The sequence below is a fragment of the Chiloscyllium plagiosum genome, unplaced genomic scaffold (genome assembly GCF_037043375.1).
Source record: "Chiloscyllium plagiosum isolate Xiang-an unplaced genomic scaffold, Cpla_swu_hap1 HiC_scaffold_2, whole genome shotgun sequence".
NCBI lineage: Eukaryota > Metazoa > Chordata > Chondrichthyes > Orectolobiformes > Hemiscylliidae > Chiloscyllium > Chiloscyllium plagiosum.
The window spans coordinates 83,650,679-83,675,037 of NW_028270140.1; the positions used below are offsets into that span (position 1 = coordinate 83,650,679).

Below are 24,359 nucleotides of genomic sequence, written 5' to 3' on the forward strand. Positions count from 1 at the left end.
CTGCTAATAATTAACACGGATGATGGGATCTCTTTTAGAATTTTTCTCTACAGTGGGAATATACTTATTCTGAATATTTTGAAATATTCCCTTAATTGTCTGACTCTACCGTCTGCACTGACCTGTTTCCTTGTCTGTTATGCTAGCTGACTTCAACTAGTGCAGTTTTAGATGCCACATCATTAATGCTTTAAAAAAAAAGTCTTCTCCCTTTCAAACTGGATGTAAAATTCAATTATATTAAGGTTGCTGCTACCAAGTCGAACTGTACGGCAATTAAATAAACAAGTCACGTTATCTAATACTGTGTTTAATTTAACCTTTCCAGTCAGTTTCAAAACGTGCTGCTCTAAGAAACTATATTGAAAGCATTCTACGAACTCAACCAGGCCAATCTGATTTTTCAATCTTATATGTAGTTTATGGACACCCATAATCATTACCATTCCTTTATAATACGGGACCAACATTTATTCTTGTATACTTTGTCCCACATTGCAGTCACTCTTACGGAGTTTGAAAACAACATCCATTAACGACTTCTTCCCCCTACTATTCCCCAGTTCCCATCAAAATGATTCAACGTGCTGAACTAAGATCATCTCTCACCCCATTGCATAAATGCCATCATTGATTAACAGTGCTACCCCACCACATTTACCGAGCCTTTCATTTTTCTTGAACATCATATACTCTTCAATATTCTTAACCCAATCATTATCATTTCAAAGCCACTACTCTTCAGAAAAGGAAAACATACTGGAAAAACTCAGATCTGGCAACATCAGTGGAGAGAAAGCACAATCAATGTTCCAAGGCCAGAATTCAGACCTGCTGAGTTTCTCCAGCAATTTGTTTCTGTTTCAGATTTCCAGCATCTAGTTTTTTTTTTATTTACTTCAATGATTGGTTGATTAATTGTCACGTGTATGAGGTACAGTGAAAAGCTTTGTTCACAAATAGTCCAAGCAAATCATAGTAAGCAAGAATGTTTGATCAAAAAGACTTAGGCAGAGGCATACAGGGCATGCGCTAGGTGAGATCAACATTAGCAAGATCAGCATTAACTTGAGGCCAGACAGTCCATTCATCAGTCTAATAACGACCCGGAAAAAGCTGTTCCTGAACCTGCTGTTCGTGTTCAGGCTTCAGTATCTTCGGCCTGACAGAAGAGGTTATAGGAGATCATTACTGGGATGCGATGAGTTTTTGAAGATACTGGCAGCCTTTCCGCAACAGCGAGCCATGCAAATGGAGTCAATGGATGGAAAGTTGGCTTATGTGACGGTCTGGGCTGTGCACACCACCTTCTGTAATTTCTTATGATCCTGGGCAGAGCAGTTGCCATACCAAGCCATTATGTACCCGGACAGTATGCTGTCAATGGTGCATCTGTAGACATTGGTGAAGATCCTTACGGACACGCCAAATTTTCTGATCCACCTGAGTCATACAGTTTGGAAACAGATCCTATGGTTCAACCAGTCCACGCTGACATAATCCCAAACTAAACTAGCCCCACTACCTGTGTTTGGCCCATAACCCTCCAAACCCTTCCTGCTCATGGACTTATCTAAGTGCCTTTTAAACGTTGTAACTCTGCTCTCTTCCTCACAAAGTTCATTCCACACATGAACCACCCTTTGTGTAAACATTTGCCCCTCATATCTTTTTTGAATCTCACTCCTAAAACCTTAAAAATATGCCACTTTGTCTTGAAACCCTCCACCCCTGCGAAAATACATCTACCATTAGAATTAGCATTCCTACAGTGTGGAAACAGGTCCTTCGGCCCAACAAGTCCACACTGACCTTCTGAAAAGTAACTCACCCAGACCCATTCCCCTATTATATATTTACCCCTGACTAATGCACCCAACCTACACATCCGTAAACACTATGGGCAATTTAGCACGGCCAATTCACCTAACCTGTACATCTTTGGATGGTGGGAGGAAACAAGAAGAATGTGCAAACTCCACACAGACAGTTGCCAAAGGCTAGAATTGATCCCGTGTTCCTGGCGCTGAGAGGCAGCAGTGCTAACTACTGAGCCACTGTGCCGCATTAACTTTGTCCATACTCCTCATGACTTCATAAATTGCTATATCTCTAAACCTCACCCTCCTACTCTCCAGTTAAAAAAAAAAATCCCAGACTGTCTAGCCTTTTATAACTCAAACCTTCATACCTGGCAATGTCCTGATAAATCTCTTCTGAACGCTCTCCAGCTTAATAATACCCGACCTGTAACAAGGCAACCAGAACTGGACACAGTATTCCAGGAGAAGTCTCACCAATGTCCTGTATAACCTCAATATGACTTCCCACTCTTATACTCAAAGGACTGAGCAATGAAGGCAAGTGTGCTGAATGTCTTTTTAACCACCTTGTCTACAACTTGAAGTTAGTTACTTCTCAAGAACACTGGCCCCAGGTGTGTTGTTCAGGTGAAGATTGTCCCAACTGCCCAGCCATTTTCCCCAGTACTGGTGCTCATGGCCCACGAATCAGAACCCATTCCTCTCACACCAGTTTTGGAGCAATGTTTCATTATTTTTATGTTAAATATCCAATGCCAATTTGCACATGGTGTAGTTCCAGAGATTATAACCTTTGAGGTTTTGATTTTCAATTTAGTGCCTAGCTCCTCATACTCTCCATGTCGAGCCTCTTTCCTACTAATGTTGTTGATACCTTAATGGACTATGACCATTGCGTTCCCCTCCCATTTCTCTTTTCACATTATTTTCCATTCTTGTACTGGTGTCCCAAACACTGGCACTGGGCAGGAAGCACAGCCACCAGGATTCTCGTTCTTTGCTGCAGAGAATGATATTCAATCACTTTTATTTATTATCTTTTACTACTTCTGCTGCAGTTACTACTATATTATTCCTAGTGTTCCTCCACTTGAATGGCTTCATGGAACATGATGTCATGTTCAATTTGCACAGGAACCTGCAGTTCCTGTTCCCATTCATACATGCTGAGTGAACCTCAAACCTGAGACAATTGCTGAGACTGACACCCCTGTATAATCGCCCTCTGTGTCCCCCTTACCTGCTTCACTCATAGTCACATCTTCCTGTTGCCTTGCACATATTTTGTTAAGCATACCACCAGCTTGTACATGCTATTAAACTTTAAAAATAGAAAATACCTTAAACAGTTACCACAAACTCACCAAAATGGCTAGCTTCTTTCTCTGTAATACAGCAAGATCTACTTCCAGCCAGCCACAATCAACGTTATAAACAGGCTGTCTGAACATCCAATACTTAGATGGTTGCTGAATTTTCTACATTTCAACAATAATGGCACTTCAAATTGTGCTTTCTTGCTAGTGAAACATTTTGAGCATCTTGATGTTAGAAAAGGCATTACAGAAATGTCAATGTCCTTTCCTTTAAAAACAAAACACAAGCATATTTACTCATAAGTAAAAAATATCATACCTAACAAACATTTACGATCCTGTGGTCTCTGCATCACCCTCTACCAACACAAGTCACTGATGACGACAGCTAAGAGGATTGTGGAGACATTGGTGGTCATTGGTGGAATTATTGGAGTCAGAGACACAAAATTGGCTAATGTAACAGCCCTGTTTAAGAAGGGAGGGAAGTAGATGACAGGAAATTACAGTTAGATTAGAATGGTGCTGGAAAAGCACAGCAGGTCAGGCAGCATCCGAGGAGCAGGAAAATCGACATTTCGGGCAGGAACCCTCCTCGGAAGCTGCCTGCTGTGCATTTCCAGCACCACTCTAATCATGATTCTAATCTCCAGTATCTGCAGTCCTCACTTTCACCTCGACAAGAAATTATAGGCCAATTAGCTTGGCTTCATTCACTGGCGAGATTTGAGAGTCCACTATTAAGGATGAGATTGCAGAGTACTTGGAAGTGCACGGTAAAATAGGGCTGGGTCAGCATGGCTTCGTCAATGGGAGATCATGCCTGACAAATATGTTAGAATTCTTTGAAGGGGTACTGAGCAAGTTAGACAAAGGACAGCCTGTGAACGTGATCAACTTGGATTTCCAGAAAACCTTTGACAAGTGAACACACAGGAAGCTACTAAATTAGATAGGAGCCCATGGTGTTGGGGCAAGGTATTGGTATGGTTAGAGGATTGGCTGATGGGCAGAAGGCAGAGAATGGGTATAAAGGGGTCTTTTTCAGAATAGCAGCAGGTGACTAGTGGAGCTCCTCAGGGGTTAGTGTTGGGACCACAACTATTCATGCTATATATTAATGATCTGGGTAAAGGAATTGATGACACTGTTGTTCAGTTTCATATGACCCAAAGATAGGTGGTGGGTCAGGTAGTGTTGAGGTGGTATTGAGGGAGCAGAAAGACTCATACAGGCTAGGAGAGTGGGCAAAGAAGTTCCAGATGAAACACAATGTGGGAATGTGTGAGGTTTTGCACTTTGGGTGGAACTACAGACACATACTATTGTCTAAATAGGAAAGGCTTTGGAAATCTGAAAGACAAAGGGACTTAGGAATCCTAGTTCAGGATTCTGAGGAGGAGGTGGGGAGAATCTCACCGAAATTTACAGAATACTGAGAGGCCTGGATAGTGTGGACATAGAGATGTTTCCACTGATAGGAGAGGCTAGGCCCTGGGGGTACAGCCTCAGAGTGAAGGTCCAATCCTTTAGTACTGAGATAAGGAGAAATTTATTCAGACAAAGATTGGTGAATCTGTGGAACTCATTGCCACTGAAAGCTGTGGGAGCCAAGTCACTGGGTGTGTTAAAGACGCAGATAGCCAACTTCTTAGGAAGGTAATCAACAGTTACAGGAGAATGGGTTGAGAAACATTTCACCGCCGAGCAAACAGCAAAGCAGACTCAATGGGCTGAATGGCCTAATTCTGCTCTTCTGTCTTATGGTCTTTCACACACACACACACACACCCATTCTCTCCACTCCCCCCACCCCATTCTAAGGCAGATTGGAAAGTTCTGGCTATAACCTTGATAATTTTCAGTTTTACCACTGCATGTACCATGTTTGAACCAGGCTGCAGCGTAGTTTCGCATACGAATACAAAACAAAGAGGAGATGGCCATATTCTTCCATCCTACTCCACCATCAAAAACCTCACAGTTCATCTTTTATCTCACATCCATTTTGCCACTGGATCACTACATATCTAATTCCTTTTGAGTCTAAAAATGTCATGATCTCAGCTGTAAATATATTCAATGAGACCTGTGAATGCTCTGTCAGAAAGGGGAATTCCAAATATTCACAGCCTCTGAGCAAAGAAATTTCTCCTCATCTCAGTCCTAAATGCCAAACTCCTATCTTGAGACTGTGCCCCCTTGTTCTAGGCTCTTTACTCAGGAGATGCAACCTCTTAGCATCTATGTGTTTCAATAAGATCATCTCTCTGAACTCCAGAGAACATCAACCTATTTTACATCATTTTTCATCACAGGACAACACTGTCATTCCAGAAATCAGTTGAGTGAACTTTCGTTACATCCGTTTTATGACAGATGAATGCGTTCTTAGATAGAGACAAAACTGCACGCAGTACTCCAGGTGTGGGACAGTCAAAGCTCAGCATAATACGTCTAGACTTCTTTACTCTTGTACTTCAATCTTTAGATTAGATTAGATTAGATTACTTACAGTGTGGAAACAGGCCCTTCGGCCCAACAAGTCCACACCGCCCCGCCGAAGCACAACCCACCCATACCTAACACTACGGGCAATTTAGCATTGCCAATTCACCTGACCTGCACATCTTTGGACTGTGGGAGGAAACCGGAGCACCCGGAGGAAACCCATGCAGACACGGGGAGAACGTGCAAACTCCACACAGTCAGTCGCCTGAGGCGGGAATTGAACCCGGGTCTCTAGCGCTGTGAGGCAGCAGTGCTAACCATTGTGCCACCGTGCCGCCCACTATCTTCTTCAGTAATGCCCAACGTATGTGCATTATAACTTCTTGTTTCATGCCCAGAGCACCCAAATCCCTCTGGATTGTGACATATCCATACTTTTCAAAATTACAACACTTTTCGTTGTATTTTGTAACAAAATACACATGATAATAAATAAATAATTTACAAGGTTCTCACCATTTCAAAATTATTTAGCTTTATTCCATCGGCCAAAATGAATAATTTCTAAATTCTCCCCATTTAACTCCAGCTCCCACCCATTTGCACATCACCCAGTGATGAATTTCCTAGTGACATGGTCAAAGGGTTGGAGGATTTCCAGGGAGGGGGAGGCAGGAAAATATTGGGAAGCTATATAGGGCCAGCTTCCCACTACAGTGCCACCAGCAGGGATGTTTCCACAGGGCTACATGGGAGATGGATTATCTATCCATATCATAGAGAAAGGCAGCCAATTTACATACTTAATGCTCCAATTAGGAGCAACTTAGAGAGTTAATGCTGCAGAGCAGACACTCACCAATTGTGGAAAATGTCAGGTTAACAGCGACAGAGTCACTGAGGCTAGAGGCAGGGGGCTTTTGAACTAGACCCTCCATGTGGTAACTAGGGGTGCATAGGCATGAAGGGCCACAATTATAGCTGAGTCAGATATAGCAGAGGAAGTTATTAAACAGTAAAATAAATTTCCTATAGTTATGTTGTTATATTTGTATGGTCTAGTAAAGCAATCCTAAATATATACCAGCTAAATTTAATCATGGAAATTACCTGAAATCTGAAAGGGCAAAGTAACAAAATTCAGAAACGAAAATAAAAATATTCAGAACTCCACCAATTTAATTATATTCTAACATAAATAAGTAAAAACAAAATGTCAAATTACTCAAAATTGAGTTTTATCTGAGAATTCTCTGGGACTTGAACAGTCTAAAGGCTGCAAAAGATTTATTAAAGCCACAGATTTCTGAGAAGTTTGCATTGCAAACATCACATGTCAACTTCAACAACGAGAGCTGTGGATTTTCACAAGTTTGCAAAAAGATAAAGCTTTCAGGCAAGTGAAGAATCGTTTTTTTGATCCCTTTGTCTTCCTTCATTAGCTAAAAATTGTTTTGAGTCTTCCTATTCCACTTTGCCAGTCTACTTCCAATAATGCAACCAGTTCATTTCTCAAAATAATCTAGATAACCATTTCAAGTGATCCAACATACTGAATATGAAATGGAAGCAGTTTGGTGATGGGTCTATATGCGCTGATTGTGTGCTCATACTAAATGAACTGCAGCGGTTCAGGAAACCAGCTTACTGACACCTTCTAAAGGGCAAGTAGGGATAGGCATCAAAGGATGGCCTTGTTAGTGATGCCCACGCCTCATGAATGCATAATGGGATAAAAAAAAAATTTTGTTGACATTACACTGACCTTAGGGGACTTCCCAAAGGATGCCCAAGTTACATATTTGAGACAGCTGCCAAATCTTAATGCGATCTGTATGTATGTACCCTATTTGAATGTCCTTTATTAAACAACTTAGTTTCGGTCAAGGATCCATGCTGGAAAATGAATGAAAAGGTTAAGAAACCAAACACTGAAAGCACATTCAGTCTGAGCATTTAAGGGAAAGCAAGACAACCATCTGAGGCAGAAAGGAAAAGTGTATTATGATGATTGATTTAGATGAAGAAAGGGGAGAGGAGATTCCAATGGAGAATAAGCAATAGACTGTTGGACTGGACCCACAGTTTCTGTGCCTTATGCCCTTTGCAGTTCTATGCAATTTTTGACACCAAACGCAAAAGTCTGCTTCTATGTTCACTGTGCAAATTGATGTGGTTTGGAACAACAGACAAACGGAAATGAATAGATGATCAAAAATAATAAATGCAGTTAAGAACTATATTACAGTATTTTACTAAAAACAGAAAACTAGAAAGGAGGTGCATCCTGGTGTACTTCAGAACAAGTTAGTAGATAAAAAAATACATTCATTGAATTAAACTAAGTTTGCTCTCAACTGATCAAGTGGAATCCTCTTCTTCAGAAGGTCATGAGAGCTGAGTCTTTAAAGGTTAAGTGAGATAGATTTTTGACAAAGGGGTCAAAGGCTATAGGGTATAAACAGGAAAGTGAAGCTGAGACCACAAGCACGACCAAATCAGCCAAAATCTTACTGAATGATAGAGGAGCCTCGATGGGCTGAATGGCCCACATCTGCTTCTCTGAAAGGAATACAAAGTACCAGGGCCGGATTAGATGGCAGACAGCGAAGGAAATTGTGGTGTCCAAAGGATTTATGTTCCTGGATGATTCAAATGTGGATGCTTGTCAGAGGACTGGAGAATAGCCAATGTAATATCCATTTTTAAAATGGGAGACAGAGATAATCTCGTAATTACAGGCCAGTCAGCTCAACACCTGTGGTAGGGAAAAAAAACCCTGAAGTCTTTAATTAAGAATGAAATTACCATATGTCTAGATAAAGAAAAACAGTTGGAAGTGAAGATCACTGTTTCAAAAGGGATGACTGTGTTTGGCAAACCTCAGAATTATTTGAGCAGTTGATGTCGAAACTTATTGAGCACAGTGTGTGGAGAGTTCAGAAAAGCCTTTGTCAACGTCACACAAGATTACTAAAGAAAATTAAAAAGAGGGGGAGTAAAGCGATTAAAAATTGGTTTGAAGAGCAAAAACAAACCGGAGTTATGAGGTCATTTCAAACTGGTTAGAAATCAAAATCAGGAGTGTTGTCCCACCAAGTTCAGTTGTGGCTCAACTGTTTTCTTTATATTTTGAGTATGGGTGGAGAAGGACAGATGACAATGTTTGAAAATAATACTAAAATATGAGGCTTAGTTATTTTTTCAAAGATTAAGGAAGTGACAAGGGGTCATTGAGAAGAAAGGGAACCAGGCTAAAAGCAGCAGGGACTGGTACAGTGGCTCAGTGGTTAGCACTGCTGCCTCACAGCACTAGGGATCAGGGTTCAATTCCATCCTTGAGTAACAGTCTGTGTGGAGTTTGCGCATTCTCCCAGAATCTGTGTGGATTTCCTCCAGGTTCTCCAGTTTCTTCCGCCAGTTTGAAGATGCACAGGTTAGATGGATTGGCCATGCCAAATTGTCCTGAAACGTGCAGGCTCGGTAGAATATCCATGGTAAATGCAGGGTTACAGGGATAGGGTATTCCCCGTCTACCACTTCCACACCTCTCCCACACACTGTTTACATTGATGAGAAATAACAAGAATTTTATACTTGCATACAATTTTAGTCAATATTTTTGTTATAAACTTAAGTTCACAATTATAATGCAAACTGCTGTGTAAAAATGTGTGCTGCACCCTTCCTAACCACACCACTACAGATAGAAGGTTGCAATTACAGAAAGGCAAGTTTATACAGCCAATTTCATTCCAAATACAGGCATATTAAAATAAGGGCTGAATGTATCATTTTGCAAGGCTATTGACAAGGTCACAGTTGGAAGGCTGGTCAAAAAGCTAACAGACCATGGGATCTAAGCAAATTAGATTCAAGATTGGCGTTGTCGCAGGATGCAGGTGGTGATGGTAAAAGGCTGTTTTTGTGACTGGAAACCTATGTTCAGTGGCGTACCACAGCTTTGGTGTTGGATCCCTTGCTGCTTGTCGAGGGCATTAATGACCTTTGATCAGTAAATGCATAGGTGATACAAAACTTAGTGTAAATAGGGAAGAGGAAAGCCTTGGATGACAGGACAATATAAATGGGCTTGTCAGAAGGACAGAACAATATCAAGTGGAACTTAACCCTGAAAAGTGAGAGGTATTGTATTTTGAAAGGGCTAACAACATACGGGAATAAATGATGAATGGTAAAATAGCAGGACAGGATAAGGTGGTTAAGGCAGTAAGGTGGTTCTTGCCTTAATTAGTTAAGGCAATGTATACAAGAGTAGGGAGGTTAAGGTGGAGCTGCATATAACATTTGTTAGGCCAGAGCACTGTGTGCAGATTTGGTTGCCACACATGAGCTTTGAAGAGACACTAGATAGTTTTTTTTTCCCCCTTAGAGCAGAGAGGGCTGGGAGTTTGTGGGGTGGTGTGGGCTGACTGAGACATTCAAAATTATGAGGGGCACAGCTAAGGTAGATAGGGAATTCCTTTCCAGAGGGATCAATAACTATGGGGGATTAATTTAAGGCAGGAGATTTAGAGGGGATTTAAGGAAGTTTTGTTCACTTGGACAGAGGTGGGTATTTATAATTCACTGCCTGAAAAGGGTGGTAGAAGCAGGAACCATCACCATAAGTAGGAATTATTTGGATAATCACCTCAAGCACCATAGCCTATGAAGCTAAGGGCCAAGTTGTTGGAGACTTGATGACCAGTATGAATCAAATGGATCAAAGAGCCTTTGTGCGCTGCTAAAACTATGACTGACTTCACTCAATGTCCTGGAATGTGTCAGGTTGAGTGCTGCTGGAGCTGGACTCATCCAGTCAAATGCAAATATTCCAGTGCACTACTGAAGTGTGCCTTGTAGATGTGGACAATTTTTTGGTAATTAGGTGGTGAGTTCCTCATTGCAGAATTCCTAGACTCTGACTGACTCTTGCAGCCATTGTATTTATATAGAATCACTACAGTGTGGAAGTAGGCCATTTGACTGATTGAGTCACACCGACCCTCCGAACAGCCTCCCACCCAGACGCATCTCTTTACTCTATCTCTGTAACCCTGCATTTACCATGGCTAACCTGCCGAACCTGCACATCTTTTGACTGTGGGAGGAAACTGGAGAACCTGGAGCAAACCCACACAGACACGGGAGAACATGCAAACTTTACACAGTCGCCTAAGGGTGGAGTCAAACCTGGATCCCTGGTGTTGTGAGGCAGCAGTGCTAACCACTGAGCCAACCTGTTGCCCAGGTTGGTTTATTCAGTTCAGTTTTTGGTTAATGGTATGCCTCAGCACATTGATAGTGGGGGAATTCAGTGATAGTAATGCCATTGAATTTCAAGGGTTAGGGGACTACTATGGCTACAAGAGTCAAACTCTAGGAATTCTGCAGTGACTAAATTCTTTCTTATTGGTTTTGGACATTGCTTGACAAGCGAGTTACTGCAAAGCATTTTCTTAATGAAAATTAGGATGGGCAATAAATGCTGACCTGGCTACATACCAACAACAAAATTATCTAGGTAAAAACAATGACTGCAGATGCTGGAAACCAGATTCTGGATCAGTGGTGCTGGAAGAGCACAGCAATTCAGGCAGCATCCGCCGAGCAGCAAAATCGACGTTTCGGGCAAAAGCCCTGATGAAGGGCTTTTCCCCGAAACGTCGATTTTGCTGCTCGTCGGATTCTGCCTGAATTGCTGTGCTCTTCCAGCACCACTGATCCAGAACAAAATTATCTACCTCTGTCGTTCACATGGTTTGGTACATCCACCATGCTGTTAGACAGCGAATTTCAGGATCTTGATCCAGCAAAGGAGAAGGAACAGTGATATTGTTCCAAGGTAAAATGATGTGTGGCTAGAAGGGACCTTTGATATCACTGTGTGTCAGAGGTGAAGTAAGTGAGTTTTTAAGATTGTGGAGAGTTTGCTGATTAAGTGGCTTACTTCGTTTTGAGTGATGTCAAGCTTTTTGAGACATGTTGGAGAGGCAATTGAAGAGCATTTCTTCACACTCCTGACACATGCCTTGTAAATGGCGGGCTGTGTACATCTAGAATGTTGTCATGGTCGATAGCCTTTCCTGTATTCGATGCAATCAGACATTCCTTGATAATCACACAGTAAAGGTTAGAGATGCGTGCACATTGCCCAGTATCACATTAACTCGTTAGATCCAATCCTTCCATACAGGCATACGCTAATACACTGCAGCAAACTTTAGACTTGGGCTGATAGTGGCAAGTAACATTCTTGCCCCATAATTGGCAAGTAAACACCATCCCAAACAACTGCAGATGTAATTGTCTCTCGACATTTAACAACATTTAACAACATGCCAGATTCTGTGGAAAATAATAGACTCCATAAATTTTGTTTACTATCAACAATGCACAAGTCAGGAATGTGATGGAAGCGGGAATACTCTTCACTTGCCTGAGTCCAGGTCTAACACAAGATTGATACCTCAGAGGACAAATGAAAAAAAGGACTCCATTGGAGACGGTAACAGGAAAATGCTCTGAAAATTAGGAAAGGACAAGAGAAGTAGAAGTTAAATGTAAACCTTTCTCCAAGTAGATAATAAATGCAATGACTAGCAAATATGGTATTGCCCAGATCTTGTGAATTAAAAAGCAACCTAAAAAAAAGCATACTACAATCAACGCCTGTAGCAATAATCCAAAAATAAGGATGATAAACAGCAGACATCCAAATGGCCAATTTTCATTATATATTAAACAGCTAGTTATTACAGCCTTTTAGCAAAACCAAAAAGAAATTGTTATGATGCTAGCTATGTTAGTACTGGACAAGTCAAATCCCAAACTGAAATTTTACTTTTCAAATCATGTTTAATAAAAACCCATTTAATCCAGTGGTCTTTCACTGAAAAATAAGTCTGTGATACTGCAGCTTCAGTTTTAACAATAAATCAAGTTTCATACACAAAAGAAATGACAATAGAGGCATACAGCATGGAAACAGACCCTTTGGCCCAACTTGTTCATGCCAACCAGGTTTCCAAACTAAACTAGTTCCTATTTGCTTCTATTTGAGCCATATCCCTCTCAACTATCCTATTCATGTCCCTGGCCAAATGTCTTTTAAATGTTGTAAGTGTACTTGCATCGAACACTTCCTCCGGCAGTTCATTCCAAGTATGCAATCCACCCTGTGTGTGAAAAAAGTTGTCCCTTTTAAATCTTTCCTCTTTCACCTTAAACCAATGCCTTTTAGTTTTGAGCTCTCCTACCATAGGGAAAAGACCATTACAATTCATCTTATCTATGCTTCTCAGGATTGTATAAACTCCACAATAAAATAGGGCAAATCAAGATATTTACATATAACATTGCTGTAACGGTTTCAAAACGTATGGCACAATAAAATACTATTTATCATAACACTATCATTTTACAAAACTCATATCAGCAAGAGAGTGCCTTTTTCTATCACATCTATAAGTTTGACTTAATTGTTCCTTTCATTTCCGTATAGTCTTGAGAATTACATAATTTTTTCCTTGAATATTTACAAAACTGAGCTTCAACATCCTTAGCTTCAAATAACCATACACCTCTGGTTTGGACTTTTGAAACTAAAGCTCTTACACTGCCGTAACCTATTTCCTAACTATCCTCAACTAACTCTTTTCTCTATGGAAATGTTTTTTATGTCTGACCAAGTCTTATATAAACTGAACCAGAAGCTTTCTAATCTATGGATTCATTTCCTAAGAAAAATACAAATGAAGAACAAAATAATTCTTTATTCTTTTAAATCAAAAGCAAGCTAATGCTTTTCAATGTTTGTTTTCTCCACACTTAAAACTCTCATAATACAACAAATTTCCATTACCATTCCAAGAGGATCCCTGAGTCAGGTGCTCTCTGGCACATATTGGTTTAAAATAGTGGCTGCAGAAAGACTGGCAAGTTAACTTGTACATTTCTTCAGATTCATTGACTTCAGACAAATCCACAAGGCACTACTTCAAAATTCAAATGCTAAAGTAAGTTATATTAATATATATAAACCATTTTACATCATAATATATAATTATTTATACTTACTATTAACCTGAAATTGGTTTGCACCTTTCATTTTGGTGTCGTTTCTCAATGTTTAAACATATTTATGTTTAAGCCAAGTTCCGAGACCTTCAGGATTCTTATAGTGGACTGGTCTGATGCTTCTATATGTCGTAATTAGGAGAAGTGGTGTAGTGGTAATATCAGTAGTAAACCAGAATTAATTCTGGAGACAGGGGTTTGAATCTCAATGTGGCAGATGAAACTCAAATTCAATTAAAAAATAGTAAAAAAGAAAGCTAGTCTAACGATGACCATGAAACCACTGTTGATTGTTATAGAAATCCATTCTCGTTCAGTAAAGTGCTTAGGAAAAGAAACTTCCATCCTTACCTAGTCTCCCCTCAATGTGGCTTTAGACTCATTGCAATATGAGACTAACTATCAAACTGCCCTCTGGGCAACAAGAGATAGGCAATAGATGCATCAATATCACATCCCATGAACAAATAAAATAAATTCTCAGGATGAGAAAAATGGGTAAGATAATATAGTTAGAATTCACCAGCCAAAATAGGTTAACAGTATTAGTTTGTCTGGAGTGGTGCTTCTTGAATTTATAACTGATGGAAAGATTTCAAATAATTAATGAAAGAAAGGAGACTCTCAAGTTTAAGTCATGTTTGAAACATGCTTTGAAGTAACAAAAGTTTAGGAATGATTCATCATTGCTATGGGAATCAAGGGTAGTTCTCTTTCACAGTAGAAATGTTTGATTTGTGCCATGAACTCAATGTAGGGGCGGAAATGGATCCAAAAAACACAAGCCTTTCAAACAAAGAAATAAGTAGCAAGTGTTGACTGTGAAAAAAATATGGAATTGATCAAAGAAAGACAGTATGTTGAGCATTTACCAAAAGAACAATACTGTAAACACTGAAACTCAAATAAAAACAGAAAGTGGAGATTCTCAGTAAGTCTACCAGTATATAAGGAGACTGAAACTAATTTAACATTTCAGGTCTGTGACCTTCCATAAAGAACTTGTGTTGAGCATTTATGCCAACTAAGAGGGTGTGACTCTCATAATAATAATCTGGGTAGCCAGAATTGCACCATAGGTTTATGGTTAGGCTAATTTTAGACTTGTTTGCCATGACTTGCATTACAATCTCTTTCACTAAAATTAGCATCTCAGTTTTCTTTATCAAAAGTTGAAGTTATCTTAACCAGATGTTTGTATTAAAGTAAGGTATTAACGCAAGAACTAATACTAATGTTGTTATTGCTCATTACACAGTGATAATCCATCGTAGTACTCCATTTTCCATAGGATATTCCCACAGCTGCACTTTATTGTTAACTACTATATCATCTGTCAATGGGTAAAAAGCTTGGGAACAAGCAAGTTGACAAAACAAATCATCCATATTCTGCTTTATTGATTTTTCTCCTCGGTTAACTAAAGTCCTCATTCAAGTATATATTGCATTTATCATCTAGGAACTAAGCCTCTCAAACTTAAATTGTTCAAACAATGAAATGGTTAGGAAAAAGATTGTCTAATATAGCTAAAAGTAATGTAACTAACCGAGTTTTTCCCAAAAAAGAACATCGTAGAAATTGGCTTGTGTTTTTTTTTTAATGAGTCAATAAATACTGTCTAGATTTAAAGCAAGATTTATAGCTCTATCAAGTATGTAGAAGAGAAATGTGCTTCTATATTAGTTTTAGTACTAATGATACTATGGCTACCACAGGTAAGTGAAACTGAAAATGTTAAGGTGCATAAATGCCATATAATGTTTGGCAGAGAACAAATAGAACAGGCAAGAACAAAACTAAACGAATTCAGGTCATAACTGTGAGAACACTTAGATAAGAATGACGCCTTTGCAATAATCATGTCTAATTCCATGTTGTGAAAGGAAGTCAGTGCACCACAGCTGGCTGAAAAAGGTAACAACAAGAACGATTTGTATAAAGGAGAGTGCAAAGAAGAATTAGTTGGCACTCTGAGAAGATTTGGATTCTAACACAAGAGAGAGATTTTAATGTGAGTATACCATGGCTAGAAAACTATTACTTGACAAAGACTATGCAGCTTAGCATGTAAATCAAAGATTACAAATCTAAGCAAAGTTCAGATGGACTTTAGAGGAAATAAAATGATACATCGAGCCAAGCATCTTGAGAGTTTTTGAAGAAAATCATGTGCCATTTGGTGTAGTCAACAGACTAGAAGGTAAACAGTAAAAGTGAAGGACACCGAACACTGGACAAGTTTGAGTTGATTTCAGAGAATCAGCAGTGGATTTGTGAAGGGAGGTCTTCACCACCTAATCCAGTTGATCTTTTTTGAGGGAACCATTATGTAATGATCTAATTGAATCAAAGGACAACAACTAATCAAGGGGCTGAACTGGCTAGCACTATTCTTACAAATGCATTTACAGCATTCATCTAGATCACATGACATAATCTATGTCATCTGTGCTACAAGCTCAATTGCCCAGAGGTTTATTTCACTTTCAATCCAAACATACACAAAAAATGCACCAGGGAGTTGTTCAGACATTATATGGACAGCAACTGTGAACAGCAGTTTATAACTGGAGTAGTACTGAGAGAGAATAACATAAGTCTAGACTTTTATGTTAATAAGTTAACAAGTCTTACTTTTGAACTGCATGCAATTAAAGGTTGCAAAGCCTATTTCAGTTTGTATAAGAAAGCTGAACTTTATTATGTGTTACATACCAATAGAAAAACCAAATCAGTAAAAAGCAGCAAGCCAGCAATGTTAAAACTATCTCATGGATTTTGATTGCCTGCTCTAACATCTCAGTAGATCAGAGTAAAATTTTGTTTGCTAATAGCAGAAAAATCTTTGGGATGTTTTACAATATTACAGGTGTATATGGTAACAACAGCTGTTGGCCTTAGAACTCCATATTCACGATTAATTTTATAGCTATTGTCATTTACCAGTCATTACAAGTGCAGAGAAAAAGAAATCTAGTCCTGGAAAGGAAATTCAAGGAGGAAGTACAAACAAGTATTTTGTTTACTAACCATTATGCTACCATCAATATTGCCAGAATGGAAAAAGTAATATTTGAAGTATGATACTACTTGTGAATTTAAATATTTTGAATTTAAATTCTCAGTCAATGCAGAGTAACACACTCATAAGAGGTGTTGGTTTAGATTCTTGATAAGCAAGGAAGTACAGAGTTATCAGGCGGGAATATGGAGAAATTAGATCAGACGTGATCTTATTAATCAGGCTGGAGGGGATGACGTGTCCACTCCTGCTCCTAATTCAGATGTTTACAAGTGACTATATGATAATGCCAACAGAATAACTATTATAAACACAGTCTTTGAAGAAAACTAATGTCTAATGATTGCACTGACAACAATGGGATAAATCAAAAATCTGAATTGCAAATAACTAGAATTACCATTTTAAAAGAAATACAGCTTTGTAATGTCAATGATGTAATTGGTGAAAATTATAGACCACTTTCCTGGGTCTTGCTACAAGTATAATAGGAGTGAGCTGATCTATACTCCTTTTAATCTTCTAAGTGTCAGTCAGTATTATGTAGCAAATGGTATCTTAATATTATTTTGCAGCTTAACTAAACAACAAAAAATCCTTTTTTATTTTGTAAGTTATATTTGTTTTTATGCAGGTTTTTTTGCAGGTTTATGTAGCGTTTATCAAGGTCTAGCACAAACTTTGACTGTGAGGATACTATAATTAGGTGAAACATGGTATTAAGTGATCATGACATTTAAAATCTCTCAATAGATGAACTATTATGTTGGTTGTCATTGTAGTCTCACATATTTGCTTCAAATCTCTAATCTGTGTCTCCCATGTGTGAAGTGACAGTCAGATCCATTCCATTAAACGATCATTGGCAATACTCAAAGACAATGAAAACACTCCACAACTTAAAATGAAATTACTGTGTATTCACATAAGGAAATGGCAAGATTGCATGAGAACAAAATTTATTCTATTAGTTAGGATGACAGAAGGCCAATGAAAGCACACTGCACTGACTCAGGCATGATATTGACTTGCTTGGACCAAAATGCTTCACTTATAGATCCAGTTTAACCATACATGAATGAGGTAAAAAGTACTCTGATGAACAAATGAACTCAATGCAATTGATTGAGGTTAATTAGTACAATAATTGTAACAAAACATTTTTTCTAATATTTCAGCTAATTGAAAACTAATTGTGTTGCTCAGTGCAAATCAGAAGATCCCTCAATCACAAGACTGGCATGTAATGAAATGAAATATATACAGGTGATCTTACATTGCATAGCCTGTGAAAACCTCTATTTTTCTATAACTATCTACTTATCTTGTCTTCTTGTTACGAATTACATTGTTCCCCATTTGACTCTCATACATTTGGGGTCATACTAAATTTTTTATTAGCTCTCTAATTTTCTCTCCTTCTGGTTACATATTCTCTGGTATTGATATCCTTTGTACTACATTCTTTATTTTTTCTTTGTATTTATATTTGTTTTGATCTGATGCTCTACACACTTTAATATATTCACTTTGTCAGTGTATTCTGTGTGTTTTACTTCACTTATAGTTTTCATTTCATTCAACAGAGAGATGTGGAATTCCACACAAAATTTCTAATTAATCTTGTGTGTCAAGATTAAGCAGGAGCAGGTCCAGCTCTATAACTATTTTATTATTGTTGTAGTATTCATATCTGCTAGTGAGTTCACCCTAGTATCCTGGCCAAAATTTGTAGCAGAATACAGTGAAATATGTCTTCAGTATCAGATTGCTATTTGTGAAAAGTCACAGTTAGCAATTTAATGTGTGCATGTAGATATTTTATTTATTTTTGTTACCATTTCTGCAGAAGCACAAGCCTGGAATTTGAAGCATGTACCTGGTCACAAGCACTTTTTCAAACATTGACAAATTCATTCAAAAGTCTTACCTTTTTGCAGACTATTTCAAAATTGAGGTTTCTCTGAAGTGCAGTTTTAGAAATATAATCTGGTTTCAAATCCTATGTAAAAGATAACAACGTTTTAGTTTTTTGCATTTCCTACATTGCAAACATGGTTACACATCAAAGGTACATCATTGACTGTAAAGTACTTCAGATAATCAATAGAGGTGAAAAGCATAGTATGAATGCAAGCCTTGGTTTTATTTTTCTTCTTTAAAAGGTATAAAAATGGTTATGAAATTCTTTTGCTCTTCATCATTGTGTAGCTCTTTACATTAGTATAAAGACAACAGACCTTTTTTCTGAGAACCTGGGAGACTGCAACCGAGGAGAACACTAAAAGCATATTTGAATTTATCAAGGGTGCTTAGAAAGGTTTCTTAGTGAGTTCTGTTATACAGCACATCAGATTGAATTTTAGCTCTGTCCCTGCATTATACTGCAACTTGATGTCCTTGTGTACAACCTAAAAGCATATCCTTATCAGCATTATCATGAGACAAAGAACTCTTTTGGCAAACTAGCATGGCCTGATGGGATGCATCTTAGAAACCAAAGAATGGTGATATTGGAAATTGCATCAGTGCAAAAAATTATTTTTTAGATTTGTATTGAGTGTGGATGCATGATAACAAACTGGAAATTAGCCAATGTCAGACCTATTTTTAGAAAGGAAGATTAAACTAATCTGGGTAATTGCACAGGCAAAAGTGAGGACTGCAGACGCTGGAAACTAGAGTTTAGATCAGAGTGGTGCTGGAAAAGCACAACAGTTCAGGCAGCATCCAAGGAGCAGGAAAATCGACGTTTCGGGCAAAATCCCTTCATCAGGAATGTAATTACATGTCAATTAACTTCGCGTCTGTGCTAAGGGAAATTTTAGTTTCTAAATTAAGGATGAAGCTATGGATGAAAGAAATGAAGGTAGTCAATATGGATTTTAGAATGAATAATCGAGCTAAATAAACTTCACAAAATCCTCTGACAAAGTAAAATAAACTGGAGGTTGGAGAAATGCATCTATGAATATAGTGTTGATGGAGGTTAGGTGATCCTTTCACACCAGTGGACATACAAAATAAAGATTTTGTATAGAGAAAGAAACATAGATTTTATGGAGTGGATACAAGTGGCTATTGCAAATCCACAGGATTCAGGGTACCTCTCTTCACAGAGTCTTTTAAAGTATTTAAATATAGACTTGGGAGTGATGTCAACACTTGCAGATGGTTTCAAAATAAGGAGATGGATAAGGACTACACTTTAAAAGAAACACTTCATTGGCTGTGAAGTCAACTGAGGCCACGTTTCCCTGTGGGCTCAGGATAGCCTGGCCTGTGAACATTTGTGCTTTCTGAAATGCACACCCGATCTGTGTGCAACTTTGCCAAGAATATTTGTCTTGAGAGGAGTGCATCCATAGGTGAGGCTGTTCGAAGATCTCAGCTCTGGAATGAAACAGTTCAACTCTTCTGTAAGTCCCTTTAGCATCATCACTCTTCTCTCACACCACTCCACAACGCAGGTCACCTGTAGTTTTGCTTGATGTCCCCTGCCCTTTCAGATTGCCCTTGATCCCTCTCAGATAGCTCATGCCATCCACTCATTCAGATTTTGGAATTTTTATCTGCATTCCAATATCCAAGTCTTTTATATGCGGCTTGATAAAAAAGAACATGCCAGGACAGCACCACATTCTACAGTCTACCAGTCTGAAAAATAGCCTGCTGTCATGACTTACTATTCTTTATATTGCTATTTTTTAAATCCATGTTTACATGGACATTCACAATCTATGGCTATAATTTTGTTCAATTATGAACAGAAACATAGAAAATAGGAGCCAAGATAGGCCATTTGGCCCTTTGAGTCTGCTTCGCCACTCAACGATCATAACTGATCATCTGACTCAATACCCTGTTCCTACTTAGAACATAGCACAGTACAGCACAGGATCAGGCCCTTGGCCCACCATATCCATACCAACCACAATGCCAGTCTAAACTAAACCCATCTGCCCGGCCTGTATGCCTCTATGACCCTGCCTATTCATGTCCAATGGCTTTTAGACGTTGCAAAAGTATCTGTTTCCAACCCCATCCTGGACAATGCATTCAAGGTACCAATCACACCCTGCCTAAAAAAAAACTTGCCTCGCACATATCCTTTAAACTTTTCCTCTCTCACCTTAAACCTAGGCCCCTGCGCATTTGAAATTTCCACCCTGGGAAAGAGACTCTGACTATCCACTCTAACCATTCCTCTCATAATTTTATATCAGGGTGCCTCTCAGCTTCACAATGTTCTAGTGAAAACAGTCCAAGTTTGGTCAACTTCTTATTATAGCTAATTTACTCCAATGCAGGCAACATTCTGATAATTCTCTTTCGTGTACTGTCTCCAATGCCTCTACATCCTTCTTATATTTGACAACCAGAACTGTACACAATACACCAAAATGTGGCCTCTCAAGGTTTATACAGCTGCAAGATGATTTGTCAACATTTATACTCAATGCCCTGACCAATGAAAGCAAGCAGTGTAGTCCTTTTTTTTAAAACCGCTTTATCCATTTGTGTTGATACTCTCAGGGAGCTATGGATTTGCACTCCAAGATTCCTCTGTATATCAACGCTCCTACGGGTCCTGTCATTTACTGTATACCTTCTTCTTTCATTTGATGTCCTAAAATGCATCACCTCACACTCATCTGGATTAAACTCAGATTTCCCCATGCAACTTTGCAATTGATCTACTTACTGCTGTATCCTTTGACAACATTCCTCATTATAAACAACTCCACTAAAACTCAGGATATCTGCAAACTAACTAAGCAGACCACCTATATTTTAATCTAACTTATTTATATATATTACAAACATCAGAGGTCTCAACACTGATCCTTGCACAACACCACTGGCTGCAGACCTCCAGGCAGAAAAACACCACTCCAAAACTACCCTGTGTTCTCTGACCAAGTCAGTTTGTATCCAACTTACCAAGTCAACACAGATGTCTTGTGACTTAATCTTCAGTATCAGGCTAGCATTAGAGACCTAGTGAAATGCTTCAGTAAAGTTCATGCAGATAACATCCACAGCCCTACCCTTACCAATAACCTTCATTATCTCCTCAAAAAAAACTCAATCAGATTTGTGAAACAAGACCCCCCCCACGCTCAAAACCATGCTAACTATCCCTAGTAAGTCCATTTTTTCCCCAAATGAGACTAAATCCTGTCCTTAAGACTCTTCGACAATAATTTCCCTATCACTGATGTAAGGCTCACCAGTTTATAATTTCCTGGATTATCCTTGTTGTCCTTCTTAAACAAAGGATCAACACTAGCAAATCTGCAGTCTTGAGGGGCCTTGCCTCTGGCAAAAGCGAATACAAAAGATCATCTCTGTCAAACCTCCAGCAATTTCTGCCCTTGCACCATCAGGACCTGGGTACCTAACCACCATAATGATTTTCAAGACATACAACACCACCTCTTCCTCCTCCACAATATCAACTTGCCCTCGAATATCAACATAGGCCTCTCTCATCTTACCATCATCCATTTCCTTCTCTTTGGGTGAATACCAATGTGAAATATGATCCCTTCCCCCATATCCTTTGATCCCTTTTAGCTCCAAGTGCTACATCCAACTCCTTGGAAAGAGACAATGTTTTGCCTTCAATTGTTTTCAGCAGTAGCAAATTCCATAGGCTCACCACTCTCTTCATCCAAAGCCTAAATGGTTTATCCTGATCCTTAGACAACATTCATTGCATTTCCTTAGTCAATCTCTTTTTGTTACTTTGATACAAGTTTGATTTGATTAGTCAACTGTGATACAAGAAAGACATAAGAGCAGATATAGACCATTCAGCCCCTCGAGTCTGCTCCGCCATCCAATGGCATCAAGGCTGATCCTTAACTACACTTTCCTGCCATAACCCTCAATTCCCTTACTGATTAAAAATCATAATCATCGCCTTGTATATACTCTACCCAGCCTCTACAGCTCGCTGTGTGAAAAATTCCACGGTTTTACTACCTATCTCTATTTTAAATATTATTCTGTGATTATGGCCTTTGGTTATAAACTCTATTTTGACAGATATATTTTATTAAATACAGGTGTGGGACATAGTCAAATTCTTCTCAAATATTAAAAATAAGACCAACAGCTCCTTCACCAACAGCACAGACTTTGCCAAAGTCAGGCATTGCACAGCATGTGCTGCGAGTTGGATCTATTTCCTTACCATTCTGCTTCCATTACTTTTGTGTTAAGAAGCGCTATAGTGCGAATAAACTGAGACCCAAGTTAACAACAGGAGCATTATACTCCTCAGCCAATGTAATGCAGGGACAGAAAGTAATTGACAATGAAACTGGTTGGATGAGTCAAATTAAATAAAGTACAGAAAGAGAAATAAAGTGAGGGTGTGAACGATTGAATTGAGAAAGAGGAAAGAGAAACAGAAAAGAAAAACAATAAGAAAATAACAATTATAATTTAACTATTTCAAGCTGAGTTTTAACCCACGCAGAATAAGATGTTACAGTTTCAATTACTTTGGAAATAGGAGCGAACTACAAGGTTGGGTCATGCTGCATATTGTACATCGATCTCTGCACTAAAAGAGAACACTATGAAAAAGCACCTAAACTTTATGTTTAGTTCAAGTTAAAAATCAAACAATTTTGCGGACAATAATGGGAGGTTGACGCAGGCTCCTATTTTTGCAAAGCCAATAATAGAGTTATGGAAATCACCTACCAATTTGTGGCAACTCTCGACTTGTGGCATAGCTTGTCATCACCACAAATTGTAGGATATTTGCTGCAGTAATAATGGTGTGTGCTGTGAACTTGTCAATATTTTTCCAGAGAATTCTGGACCATCAACTTGTTTGAAACAACGGATGAGAAACTGTCTTAGATTTGGAAAATCACATCATGAGGTTGTAAAGAACTTCAATTTGGCCAAGTACAGTTGGTGGAAAATAATTTCAACAAAGCTAGATGATACAGGAAGAATGGAAAGGTTAACGGCCTGGGGGTGGCGTGCGCAAAAGACGGGGGGAGTGGCATTTTTGATTAGAGATAACATTATAGAGTCATAGAGATGTACAGCACTGAAACAGACCTGAGGGAGGACATTCCTGGGAACGCAGCCGGAGAAGTTACTTTTTTTTAGATTCCCTACAATGTGGAAACAGGCCCTTCAGCCCAACCAGTCCACACCGACCCTCCGAAGAGTAACCCACCCAGACCCATTTCCCTCTGACTAATGCACCTAACACTATAGGCAATTTAGCATGGCCAATTGACCTAACCTGTGGGAGGAAACCAGAGCACCTGGAGGAAACCCACACAGACACGGGGAGAATCTGCAAACTCCATACAGACAGTGGCCTGAGGCTGGAATTGAACCTGCGACCCTGGTGCTGTGAGGCTGCAGTGCTAACCACTGTGGAACTAAGAAATAAGAAGGGATGATCACCTTATTGGGATTGTACTTGTACTATATATCCTCCAGTAATCAGCGCCAAATTGTCTCTGGCTAACTTGAAAAAAAAAGTTTTTTGAAGAAGAAATAAAAAGAGGATTGATGAGGGCAGAACGATGGACATGATCTGGATGGACTTCAGTAACGTGTTCGACAAGGTTCCTCATGGTAGACTGGTTAGCAAAGTTAGATCACAGTGATTGAGAGAGA

The 24,359-nt window shown here is 39.0% G+C and overlaps 1 protein-coding gene and 1 long non-coding RNA gene across 5 annotated transcripts in view; one reads left to right on the top strand and one right to left on the bottom strand.

The window, feature by feature from the left end:
• srfbp1 (serum response factor binding protein 1) overlaps positions 1 to 24,359 on the bottom strand; it is a 214,218-nt gene that overhangs the window by 50,131 nt on the left and 139,728 nt on the right. For 2 of the 3 annotated variants that reach the window (XM_043711594.2, XM_087998241.1), the window contains exon 4: positions 18,628 to 18,699. In XM_043711594.2, the coding sequence (XP_043567529.2) occupies positions 18,628 to 18,699 (72 nt within the window). Of the gene's footprint in view, positions 1 to 3,187; positions 3,320 to 18,627; positions 18,700 to 24,359 lie in introns of those variants that run through there. The other variant, XM_087998248.1, reaches the window with a different exon arrangement.
• LOC122560690 (uncharacterized) overlaps positions 15,592 to 24,359 on the top strand; it is a 124,291-nt gene continuing 115,523 nt past the window's right edge. Inside the window, exons 1-2 of one of the 2 annotated variants that reach the window (XR_006314786.2) lie at positions 15,657 to 15,686; positions 17,876 to 17,963. This is a non-coding gene — a long non-coding RNA (uncharacterized LOC122560690). Of the gene's footprint in view, positions 15,687 to 17,875; positions 17,964 to 24,359 lie in introns of both variants that reach the window. The other variant, XR_015760692.1, reaches the window with a different exon arrangement.